This window comes from Oncorhynchus clarkii, chromosome 7, assembly GCF_045791955.1.
Source record: "Oncorhynchus clarkii lewisi isolate Uvic-CL-2024 chromosome 7, UVic_Ocla_1.0, whole genome shotgun sequence".
Lineage (NCBI taxonomy): Eukaryota > Metazoa > Chordata > Actinopteri > Salmoniformes > Salmonidae > Oncorhynchus > Oncorhynchus clarkii.
In genome coordinates this window covers 22,616,201-22,629,154 of record NC_092153.1, presented here as the reverse complement: position 1 = coordinate 22,629,154, position 12,954 = coordinate 22,616,201, and the positions used below count along the sequence as shown (strand labels likewise).

At 45.0% G+C, this 12,954-nt stretch overlaps 1 protein-coding gene across 1 annotated transcript in view; it reads left to right on the top strand.

Moving 5' to 3' along the window:
• Positions 1–12,954, top strand: part of LOC139413077 (aryl hydrocarbon receptor-like) — a 98,576-nt gene that overhangs the window by 12,328 nt on the left and 73,294 nt on the right. Inside the window, exon 2 of the mRNA XM_071160112.1 lies at positions 1,572–1,759. Within this exon, the coding sequence (XP_071016213.1) occupies positions 1,572–1,759 (188 nt within the window). The remainder of the gene's footprint in view (positions 1–1,571; positions 1,760–12,954) is intronic.

Sequence of the window (12,954 nt, the reverse complement as noted above, 5' to 3'; positions counted from 1 at the left end):
TAGCTTCTGGCGAATTTCTGGCTAGCCTCTCGGAGGATTACAGATCTGAGGTAAATAATACTTTTTTATATAAATATAAATTGCTGAAGCGGATTGCAGGAGAGTGTTCTGAAGATGAGTTTTTGGAAAATTAAAAATGTATGTGAAAAAAAAGTTGTAAATATATCTATATATTTATATACACGACAGGACGAGGACAAAAATACGTCTGAACTGCTATGCCATCTTGGGAAGAAGGTATTGGACTCGTTTTACTGTGGATATAGATACTTTTGTACCTGTTTCCTCCAGCATCTTCACAAGGTCCTTTGCTGTTGTTCTGGGATTGATTTGCACATTTTCACCGAAGTATGTTCATCTCTAGGAGACAGAACACGTCTCCTTCCTGAGTGGTATGATGGCTGCGTGGTCCCATGGTGTTTATACATGTGTACTATTGTTTGTATAGATGAACGTGGTACCTTCAGGCGTTTCGAAATTGCTCCCAAGGATGAACCAGACTTGAAGAGGTCTACAATTTATTTTCTGAGGTCTTGGCTTATTTCTTTTGATTTTTCCATAATGTCAAGCATAGCGGCACTGAGTTTGAAGGTAGGCCTTGAAATACATCCACAGGTACACCTCGAATTGACTCAAATTATGTCAATTAGCCTATCAGAAGCTTCTAAAGACATGACATCATTTTCTGGAATTTTCCAAGCTGTTTAAAGACACAGTCAACTTCTGACCCACTTGAATTGTGATACAGTGAATTATATGTGAAATAATCTGTCTGTTGGAAATTGTTGAAAAAATTACTTGTGTCATGCACAAAGTAGATGTCCTAACCAACTTGCCAAACTATGTTTGTTGACAATAAATTTCATGGAGTTGCTGAAAATGAGTTTTAATGACTCCAGCCTAAGTGTATGTAAACTTCTGACTTCAACAGTATATTTCTTTACTCAAATTGCCCTTTGGCCTTGAGTTTGACACGTGCTATAGGGAATAGGGTGCCATTTTGCGCGTTTGCAGACTTGAGACATCTCTCTAAAAGATTGTTCTTGGAGGTTTTTGGGTGTGGATCACATTTCATTTCCTGAAGTGGCCCTACATATGATTTTTTAACAGCCTTATAATCTTCTTTAGCGCCAGAATTCACTTCAACATCAACCCAACAGTGGACAGGGGAATACCCTGATCCGAATAGCACACAGCTAAAATCATAGAGTAGCTCCAACCTCATTAAGGACTAAATTGATCAGGCATTTTCACATTACAGTCAAATGAAATTGGATTCCATGTAAGACATGCACTACTATTCCATTCTCTTCTTGACCAAAATATTTCTTACAAGGTGGTTTCATCATCACCAGAGAAACCAGGCTGTGTAGCAGAGACCCGGGCTGCTTGTCACACGTTCTGCTCGTGTGTAATTCTCAGCACCATCTTAGAAGACTCTTTTCAACAATAATAGAAAGACAAAGGTCTTGGTTTGAAACGGGGACCATAAAAAAATCCTGCATCAATTTCAACCCCCCCCCCCCCCCCCACCATCATCAAACGTTCACTTATTTTCCTCTCTTTTTCAGTCCTAAACCCCCTCCTACAGATGGCATCAAGTCGAACCCGTCAAAGCGCCACAGGGACCGGCTGAACGGAGAGCTGGACAAGTTGACCGGGCTGTTGCCGTTCTCAGAGGACGTGCGTGCGAGGCTGGACAAGCTGTCTGTGCTCCGGCTCAGTGTGGGATACCTCAAGGTCAAGAGCTTCTTCAACGGTGAGTGTCACACACTCTGACTCATAGATAAACCAACAACGTTGGCCGCCTCATAGGCCACATCGTGGCTAGCTCTGACAGCAGAGGTGAAGACTGTTAGATTGAGATCTGTAGTTTTTGGTTTGAGGCTTCTTTTTCTCCTTTCTATTCGCCTCGCTTCGCAACTCTGACTACCTGTCTTCCACTCGCTGTCTCTTTCTGCATCTCTCTCTCTCTCTCTCTCTCTCTCTCTCTCTCTCTCCTCTATTTCTCTCAGGAAACGGTCTATATCTGTGTTGCCGTGGTAATTGCACTTTGAGTCTGAGGCCGAGTGTTGAGTAGAGGACAGACAGAAATATGCTACCTCAGAGTGTCACATGGCCAGACGCAAGCTTCCTTTTCCTGTCGAGCGGCAACACATGTTGTAAATATCATCGCACACCCCCGTCCCCCCACCGCCTGGCCCCTCTTAACTTTCCGGCCCCTCTTAAAACAGCAGAGATGTTAGCTAGCATTGCACACACTCGCGCGCACTCATGCACGCCCACGCACACACATACACACACATGATTGACTGTCCTGCTAGTGTTTCTGCCCCACACAACGTTTCCTCACATTGTTCCCGCTCTGTCCAAAATAGCATCAATTTGAAGCAGACTGCAGCTTCGTCGCAAGCCAGGCCATGACGGGAGCTAACAGACACTCCGAAAGAACAGACCACTTTTATTTTTAGTCTGGGGCATCCACCGACGTAGTTGTTAGCTATAAACACTCTGCAACAACAATAAAGACAAATCAGACAAGGTCCTTTGCATATTGTATGTTTTGGACATAACTTCCTTGGCAACCAAAGGTGTTAATTGTAATGAATGGAGACATGCGTTTATTGAGTCACTAAGTAAACGTTGCCAGGGCGATGGCCGTACACAGTGTGAGTAGTCATGAGCTGCAAGCCCCAAAGCGGTTAGGAGATCCCGTTTTGTTTCCATCCTTTTTTGACACCACAACAACACACACAACAGCAAGAGCAGCAGCAGAGCCTCTCTCCCTCCCTCCCTCCCTCCCTCACTCACTCTCTCTCTCTCTCTCTCTCTCTCTCTCTCTCTCTCTCTCTCTCTCTCTCTCTCTCTCTCTCCTCTCCCTCTCCCTCTCCCTCTCCCTCTCCCTCTCTCTATCTGTCGTTCTCGCTCTCTCTCTCTCTCTCTCCCTCACCCCCCCCTCTCTCTCTCTCTCTCTCTCTCTCTCTCTCTCTCCCTCTCTCTCTCTCCCTCTCCCTCTCTCTATCTGTCATTCTCGCTCTCTCACTCTCGCGCTCTCTCTCTCTCTCTCCCTCACTCCCCCCCTCTGTCTCTCTCTCGCTCGCTCTCTCTCTCTCTCTCTCTCCCTCACTCCCCCCTCTCTCTCTCTCTCTCTCTCTCTCTCTCTCCCTCTCCCTCTCTCTATCTGTCGTTCTCGCTCTCTCTCTCTCTCTCCCTCTCCCTCTCTCTATCTGTCATTCTCGCTCTCTCTCGCTCTCTCTCTCTCTCGCTCCCCCTCTCTCTCTATCCCCCCTCTCTCTTTCTCTTATGGAGCAACAGAGAGGGTCAGAAGGACGTAGAGGGTGTGTGGAGGGAGTTGGAAGTCAGGCCTTGAACTCCACCCACACTTCCTGTGCAACCCCTTACCCTTATTTCCTTCTTCTGTTCCCTCTCGTACTCCTTCCTCATCGGCCTGTGTGAAGTTCACAAACTCCCCCTCCCCAAACAAATGCAACAGGATCCAAGTAGAATGGTGTACTGTGCTTGCACGGCATGGTCTGGAAATTGATTGTCATATACAGTATATTAGCATTTTTACATTATTAGTTGCTATTAAAGATACTAGGACTAGTTCAACTCTACTTAAAGTGGGCTTTATATATTTTATACACACATTTTCTCAATTATGTAATTTTGGTTAACCTCAAACATGCTGTGGCTGTCACAGCCCTTTGGTCATCCTCAAACATGCGGTGGCGGTCAACTCCCCTTGCCCACTTTTAATTTCGGACCATAAAACGCTTTGGTCACGCCTGAGCTATGTAGATGTATGGAGAGCTCAGAGTGGGTTGAAGTGGCTGGATGCTTGGCTCAGGAGAAAGAGACCTCTGTACTCTGAGGTTCCAAGCTTGCTTGCCCCTCGCCTCAATCATAGACCACAAAAGGACGACGGGAAGGAGGCCGGCCTCGGGCCGTAAGGCGTGGCGGTCGATGAGAAAAACCCTAGGGTTGGGTCCCACGCCTCCCACGCGGCACTCCACATAAGCAGCACATTGTGCCTTCCCCATGATCGTCAACCTACTGGCCCACCAGACCCCAGTTTGCTTTCTCTCCCTGTCTGCTGAAAGTACCGTGTTTTAATCTCCCCTGGGTGTCGGCTCTCTGCCCCACTGCTACATAATCTATCTGTCGTCTGACCATTTTGGTTATCTTTAGTGTGTGACCTCAGTTCAGAGTGGAAGTGTCAATCAACCATTTCCACCCTTGATATCTCTCAAGTATCTTCTGATTGGGAACGAATCAGAAGGTGGATGACCTCACTAAACCTCACTAATAGTTGCAATATTTTTCCCGTATGAACAAAGTCTACACATGGGGAATGGCAGTGAAGGTTAATAGATTTGTGTGGCTGAGCTCACCATGCATTCACTACTGCAAAATCCAAACAGTGGTCTTTCAAGGCCTTCTTCGTACCACGTGGTTCCTATCTCTGTGTTGGACTTGGCCGACACTGTGAAGTAAGGGTGTGTCAGCGAGTGTCAGTGTTTAGTGTGGGAACGGAGGTTTGACACTGTACGACTCTGAACTGGGGTCAGTGAAGTTGAAAGATCACCACCCTGAATCCATGTGACTCTGCGGTGAGACAACAGACAGACTCTGTAGCAGTGGGACCCATGCGGAGTGCAGAAGCCCGGGGGAGATAAATACTGTGTGTGTGTGTGTGTGTGTGTGTGTGTGTGCGTGTGTGTGCGTGCGTGCGTGTGTGTGTGTGTGTGTGTGTGTGTGTGTGTGTGTGTGTGTGTGCGTGTGTGTGTGTGCGTGTGTGTGTGCGTGTCCGTGTCCTTGTGTTACTGTCAGCAGACAGGGAGAAGGCATCCAGAGATCTAGTGGGATCTTTGGTTCCTAACAGTCGTCTGCATTGATGAAGATCAACATTTCATCCAGAAAATAACTCAGAGACCGTCCTGATTGTCGACTAAAAAAATATACTGAAGCACCGCTTTCCCTTCATTAGTCACGATAGGCTTGTGTGAAGCTCCATCGGTCAACCACCCCACAACACCCACGCACACAACGCACACATCCATCTTTCCACCTCCTCCCTGTCTCTGCTTAGCACTGGTCTTTGTCTCTGTGAAGCCTGTTTATCGCCTCTGGGATCTGAGGCTGCCTGCCTGCTGGGCGCGGAGGGCTGGAGGGGCAGGTCTGGGGAGGGGAGCTCTGGAACATTGCTGGCTGGCTGCACAACCACAACACGAGGGACTGCTGTCGGAGTCCGCTGCGTTCGCCTAGTGACGGATCCGACGTCTAGATTATTGGTAGGCCTAACCCCTGTCACGTTCTAGCTCTGCATATCAGAGCAGTGTTCAAAGAAACGATGAATAGGCCGTGTCCCATTAGAACTGAAATATACCTGTCGTGTTCTTCATGTTCCTGTGGAGCATAGTACTAGTACTACTGACATGTCAGATTCAACTCATAATGAAGAGCCTGATCATTTTGTATTTCAGTTGAATTTGTGTTGGTGCTGGGTTAGAACAAAAGCCTGCACACCTTGGGGGTTCCAAGGAAACAGGATTGAAGAACACTCCTCCAACTTTATCTCCACTAGTGATGCCGTTACCCCCCACCCCCCTCCCTGTCTCCTGTCAAGGGCCTCTGTGTTGATTTCACACACCTTCCCCCACCCCCTTCCATGGCTTTCCCAGATGTTTTTCCAGCATTGGGATTTTTCTTTGGGGAATAGGGAGGAGTGCAGGTCAGGTTGCTAGCATGCCCCAACAGACGCAGGCTGTAAAACACGATAAACAAGCTACTGAGACAGTCACCTTTGACCCCTTCCATGCTAACCAATCTCACATTCTCCTGGGGTCATGGTAAGGTTATACTGAGGTTGTAATAAGGTTGGACTATGGCAACTGTGCTTCATTTCACTTCCTGTGTGACATACATTTGGTCTTATTTGTTATTATTCCAAACAGAAATCTTCTTTGAATGAATCTCTTTCAGTTGCTCTTGTTTGTTACGAAGTGTTGACAGAGTGAGACTTGAGTGTTGTGGGTGTTACTGTTGGTGACATAGATACAACACAGGGTTGGATTCAACATTAGTGCATGTGCAGGTCAAACAAAACGTAGAGTGACATGACAAAACACACACTAAACGCTTAATCCTAAAACCAAACAGAACATCATTGACCAATGTTTGGATAATACAGCTTTCATTAATCGGTACAGAGAGAAATCATGGCACTGTTTCAGTATTCACACAGTTATGTCACAGACCCAGGTTAGAGAAATATGTGTTTACATGTTCATACACTCAAATGACTGTAATGCACGTGTCGTCTCAACATTGACCTTGTATCCCTGTCACGGCGGTCATTGGAAGGCGACCAAAGTGCAGCGTGGCGAGCGTACATTTCTCTTTTTACTTCAAATGTCTCCAACAAAACAAGAAACGAACCACAACCGTGAAGCTTATAGGGCTATAGTGCCACTAACAAAGACAACTATCATACTTAGGGGCTACCTAAGTAGGATTCCCAATCAGAGACAACGATAGACAGCTGTCCCTTATTGAGAAACACACCCGGCCAACACATAGAAACACAAATCATACAAATAAAGGACATAGAATGCCCACCCAAATCACACCCTGACCAAACCAAAAGAGACATAAAAAAAGGCTCTCTAAGGTCAGGGCCTGACAATCCCTTTGTTGATTTTGAAGTCGTCCAGTCATAAATAGCTGCCTGAAGGGTGGATTCAATTTGTAAAGTGCATGATCGCACACCAGATCAATTTGTAAAGTGCATGATCACACACCAGATCAATTTGTAAAGTGCAAGATCACACACCAGATCAATTTGCATTGTTGTTACCATTCTTATAGTCTGTCTATGTGACGCCATTGTAACTACAGTGAGTAAGTGGGGTGAGTGAACGGGATGGTGTCTGGACATGTTCAGCTGGGTAATGTTTGACATTGTAGACACATCGACACACACACACACACACACACACACACACACACACACACACACACACACACACACACACACACACTCACAAATACAAACACTGCTCCGGGACATAACATGATGAAATGGAGGGAGAAGAAGTCACAGAGACAGAGAGGAATGTCCCCTGTCACCATTAGCAGTGACCTCTAACCCCTGTCCTCCCAGAACAATCTCACAGGCTCTGGCAGGCTCAAGGTTTTAACATGTTGTTGTTGACTACCTAGACACCAGGGGGGTGCCTGTTTGAGAGGGATAACCTGTTTGAGAGGGATAACAGTCACTGCAAGTCTAACTCAATGACCGAACGAGACCCCAGTCTTAGGACTGACAGTGTGTTTTGGTGAGTCTTTGTGCTGAGTTTTACCTTAGATGACTAGTACTGTCTCTGTCACTCCCTCCTACCTCTCTCTTTCTCATTCATTTTCTCACCCTTTTTCCTTCCACTCACCCCCTTGACCCGTTCAGGCAACAGGAAGATGCACCATTCTTTTTCAGATGAGCAAATATCCGAGGACATTTGACAACGACAAAGCTGTTGTGTGAATCACACTAGCATAGTGGTTTCTGAGCCACAACCTGACTAAAACATGAGTCACTCTGTCACAGTTGAAGACGTTTTTTTTAAAGGACCAGACTAGTCAACATTAGTCCTTTCACTATGACACATAGTTATAGTGGCGTAGAAATGACACCGGGGGCACTGCAATAAGAATAACAACAATGGTGATTATTTAACCACAGTGATATTACCGACTTCCACCCACTTAACACAACGACGTCAAGACCGGCTTGTGATTTACAGATCAGTGCACACTGAGTAAACCAACAAAACAAGGCATATAAGACATAAAAGCCCAATTTTAACGACGTGCTCCTTTCCTTCTTTTTTCTCTCTACTATAGCCGTTTTCTTCTCTCCGTTTCCTTCCCTCCGTTTTCTTGGGGCTCGGTGGGTCTTTAGCGGGTGCTCGGGCGTGTTCCTACTTGAGCGGCTAGCCGCTTGCTGCTGTGTTTTGACTGGGGTTGTGCTTCAGAGGGCAAGCCAATAGTCGTGGCCCTGTGCTAGCTGAGAGGGCTAAGATGGAGTCCTGCGTTGGGTGGGTTGGGTGGACCCGGAAAAATCGAGCTTCGTACAGGAGTCCAGTTCAGTGGCTTCCGCAGACCACGTGCTCTGTAATTTAGTCCAGTGTTGCTTCATGGCCGTCTTGATCATCTCGCTGACTTGCTTTGAGTGGGCACAGGGTGAACAGGCCCCACCCCTGACGTTTATTTTACAATTTTAAGTTCCAACTTATTGAGCAGCGCCCTCTCTGTAATGGCTATCAAACACAAGGCCAAACAGTTGGTACATGTACAATATCTGTGTCTGGTTAGCGTGAGCTCCTCTACTTTCCAGATGGTTTCAAGGTCCTGTGTTTGAGTTATGATCATGTTACATTGCAGGCAAAGTGCTAAGACTGAGGAATCTGCCACATGCCTACTAAACCGTATCACAAGCCCAGCAGATTCCTCCAGTTATACCAACAGCTAGCTAGCACTGAAACACTAGCCCTGTACTGTATTTGAACTAAAATATCACTGGGGTCTCTACCCATTTTGGGATTGGATTTGACAAGACATGTCTATCTTAAAATGCCCCAAAAAAAGAGTTATGCACACTAGGGCATTGATTTCTACAATAAGTAAAAGGTGGTCAGAGATAAGTAAGGGAAGAGTTACTGTTAGGGTTAAGGTCTGCATTGAACCAATCACAGAGGTTGAGTGGTTCGTACAACCAATTACAGGATGACCACAGGGGTCATAAGGTCAGACAGAGGTCAGCAGCAGTCGAGTAAGGCTGTCTCAATCAGGCCAGCTCAAGCCCTTTTCGTGTGTGTGTGTGTGTGTGTGTGCGTGCGTGCGTGCATGCGTGCGTGCGTGTGTGTGCGAGAGAGTGGCATTTCCTTTTTTTCCACATAAGAAATGACTGTTAGAACCAGCTCTGATCAAAAGTAGTGCACTATGTAGGGAATAGGGTGCCATTGTGGACACGTTAGAATGAATGACTCCAGCCAAAACAAATATTGATGTTCTGCCTCCCTCGGAAACAAACTGCTTCTTTTTTTCCTATCAACAATGGAGAAGCCGTATAACTTTCTCTCTGTGGAAGAATACAATGGATAGAAAACAAATAGGACCAGGAAAATCAATGCTTGGAGAAGACAATGTCCAAAGTTGCTATTGTAATTTCAAAAGTAAGTAAAAGAAGAAGGGTCTTTCGTAATAGCTCCCACACTAGTTGAAAAACAGTCGTCAGTTGAGAGTGAAAGTCGAAAGGGGTTCTCATGGAGCGAGCCATGTTGAGACGACAGAGACAAATGAATGAATGTCCCCAAAGAGACTTGTAGATCTACTCCTGTTTCTTTCTGTAGACCTACTCCTATTTCTTTCTGTAGACCTACTCCTTATCATTTCTGTATACCTACTCCTTATCATTTCTATTGGTCCTACTCCTGTTTCTTTCTGTAGGTCCTACTCCTGTTTCTTTCTGTAGGTCCTACTCATGTTTCTTTCTGTAGGCCTACTCATGTTTCTGTAGATCTACTCCTGTTTCTTTGTGTAGACCTACTCCTGTTTCTTTCTGTAGGCCTACTCCTGTTTCTTTGTGTAGACCTACTCCTGTTTCTTTCTGTAGGCCTACTCCTGTTTCTTTCTGTAGGCCTACTCATGTTTCTTTCTGTAGACCTACTCCTCTTTCTTTCTGTAGGCCTACTCCTGTTTCTTTCTGTAGGTCCTACTCCCGTTTCTTTCTGTAGGCCTACTCATGTTTCTTTCTGTAGATCTACTCCTGTTTCTTTCTGTAGACCTACTCCTATTTCTTTCTGTAGACCTACTCCTTATCATTTCTGTATACCTACTCCTTATCATTTCTATTGGTCCTACTCCTGTTTCTTTCTGTAGGTCCTACTCCTGTTTCTTTCTGTAGGTCCTACTCATGTTTCTTTCTGTAGGCCTACTCATGTTTCTGTAGATCTACTCCTGTTTCTTTGTGTAGACCTACTCCTGTTTCTTTCTGTAGGCCTACTCCTGTTTCTTTGTGTAGACCTACTCCTGTTTCTTTCTGTAGGCCTACTCCTGTTTCTTTGTGTAGACCTACTCCTGTTTCTTTCTGTAGGCCTACTCCTGTTTCTTTCTGTAGGCCTACTCATGTTTCTTTCTGTAGACCTACTCCTCTTTCTTTCTGTAGGCCTACTCCTGTTTCTTTCTGTAGGTCCTACTCCTGTTTCTTTCTGTAGGCCTACTCCTGTTTCTTTCTGTAGGCCTACTCATGTTTCTTTCTGTAGACCTACTCCTGTTTCTTTCTGTAGTCCTACTCCTGTTTCTTTCTGTAGGTCTACTCCTCTTTCTGTAGGTCCTACTCCTGTTTCTTTCTGTAGGTCCTACTCATGTTTCTTCCTGTAGTCCTACTCATGTTTTTTTCTGTAGGCCTACTCATGTTTCTGTAGCCCTACTCATTTTTCTTTCTGTAGGCCTACTCCTGTTTCTTTCTGTAGGTCCTACTCATGTTTCCTTCTGTAGTCCTACTCTTGTTTCTTTCTGTAGACCTACACCTGTTTCTTTCTGTAGGCCTACTCCTGTTTCTGTAGTCCTACTCTTGTTTCTTTCTGTAGACCTACTCCTGTTTCCTTTTGTAGACCTACTCCTGTTTCTTTCTGTAGGCCTACTCCTGTTTCTTTCTGTAGACCTACCCCTGTTTCTTTCTGTAGGCCTACTCCTGTTTCTTTCTGTAGGTCCTACTCATGTTTCTTTCTGTAGGCCTACTCCTGTTTCTTTCTGTAGGCCTACTCCTATTTCTTTCTGTAGGCCTACTCCTGTTTCTTTGTGTAGACCTACTCCTGTTTCTTTCTGTAGGCCTACTCCTGTTTCTTTCTGTAGGCCTACTCCTGTATCTTTCTGTAGGCCTACTCCTGTTTCTTTCTGTAGACCTTATCATGTTTCTTTCTGTAGACCTACTCCTCTTTCTTTCTGTAGGCCTACTCCTGTTTCTTTCTGTAGACCTACTCCTGTTTCTTTCTGTAGACCTACTCCTGTTTCTTTCTGTAGACCTACTCCTGTTTCTTTCTGTAGGCCTACTCCTGTTTCTTTCTGTAGGCCTACTCCTGTTTCTTTCTGTAGGCCTACTCATGTTTCTTTCTGTAGACCTACTCCTCTTTCTTTCTCTAGGCCTACTCTTGTTTCTTTCTGTAGACCTACTCCTCTTTCTTTCTGTAGGTCCTACTCCTCTTTCTGTAGGTCCTACTCATGTTTCTTCCTGTAGTCCTACTCATGCTTTTTTCTGTAGGCCTACTCATGTTTCTGTAGCCCTACTCATTTTTCTTTCTGTAGGCCTACTCCTGTTTCTTTCTGTAGGTCCTACTCATGTTTCCTTCTGTAGGCCTACTCATGTTTCCTTCTGTAGACCTACTACTGTTTATTTCTGTAGGCTTACTCCTTTTTCTGTAGTCCTACTCTTGTTTCTTTCTGTAGACCTACCCATGTTTCTTTCTGTAGGCCTACTCCTGTTTCTGTAGTCCTACTCTTGTTTCTTTCTGTAGACCTACTCCTGTTTCTTTCTGTAGGCCTACTCATGTTTCTGTAGCCCTACTCATGTTTCTTTCTGTAGGCCTACTCCTGTTTCTTTCTGTAGGTCATACTCATGTTTCTTTCTGTAGGCCTACTCCTCTTTCTGTAGTCCTACTCTTGTTTCTTTCTGTAGACCTACTCCTGTTTCTTTCTGTAGACCTACTCCTGTTTCTTTCTGTAGGTCCTACTCCTCTTTCTGTAGTTCTACTCATGTTTCTGTAGTCCTACTCATGTTTCTTTCTGTAGGCCTACTCCTGTTTCTTTCTGTAGGCCTACTCCTGTTTCTTTCTGTAGGCCTACTCCTGTTTCTTTCTGTAGGCCTACTCCTGTTTCTTTCTGTAGACCTACTCCTGTTTCTTTCTGTAGGCCTACTCCTCTTTCTGTAGTCCTACTCATGTTTCTGTAGTCCTATTTATGTTTCTTTCTGTATGTCTACTCATGTTTCTTTCTGTAGGCCTTCTCCTGTTTCTTTCTGTAGGTCCTACTCCTGTTTCTTTCTGTAGGCCTATTCCTGTTTCTGTATGCCTACTCATGTTTCTTTCTGTAGACCTACTTATGTTTCTTTCTGTATGCCTACTCCTATTTCTTTCTGTAGGCCTACTCCTGTTTATTTCTGTAGGCCTATTCCTGTTTCTGTATGCCTACTCATGTTTCTTTCTGTAGACCTACTCATGTTTCTTTCTGTAGGCCTACTCCTGTTTTTCACTGAGAAACAACAGAAGTGGCTGCATGATAATAACAAGAAAAGAGCATCAGGAAATAGGGCACTTTAGCTTCCTACTGCTTTGTTCTCTTGCAGACCTACACTAACCTGAAAGGTATCGGCTGGTTCATTACAGCCAGTTTAGTTGTTTTTTTGGGGGGGGGGTGCCCCTACCCAGCAAATTTGTCAAAGTAATGCATATGATGCTTTTCCTTATTGAGAGATCAGATCGAGAATGATGGGAAGAGAGATAATTAGGGGTTGTGGGGTTTTATAAGGGGGGGGGGGCTTGGTGAATCATCGCTTCTCGTTTCTGATGCATGAGTTCAACTTTTGGCAAGAGGAGAGGAAATGGAGAGAAACTTCATCTCTCTGAAGGACAGCTGTTATGTTTTCGCCCTTTTTTATAAACCTCCTGTGTTATTCAGCTGCCACTGAGTCACACACGCCGATACTAACAACCCCACAACAATTATTTTCATTGAATGAAACTTCTAGAGTCTTCTAGAGAATACATACAGGATGTATAATAGAGTTCTCCTTCTACACTGTGTCATGAGAACGGTGTGACTTAGCACTACAAAACACCTTGAGGGACCCCTACTTCATCCCAAAACGAGTCATTTTGACTCAAACATTCTAACAGTCTA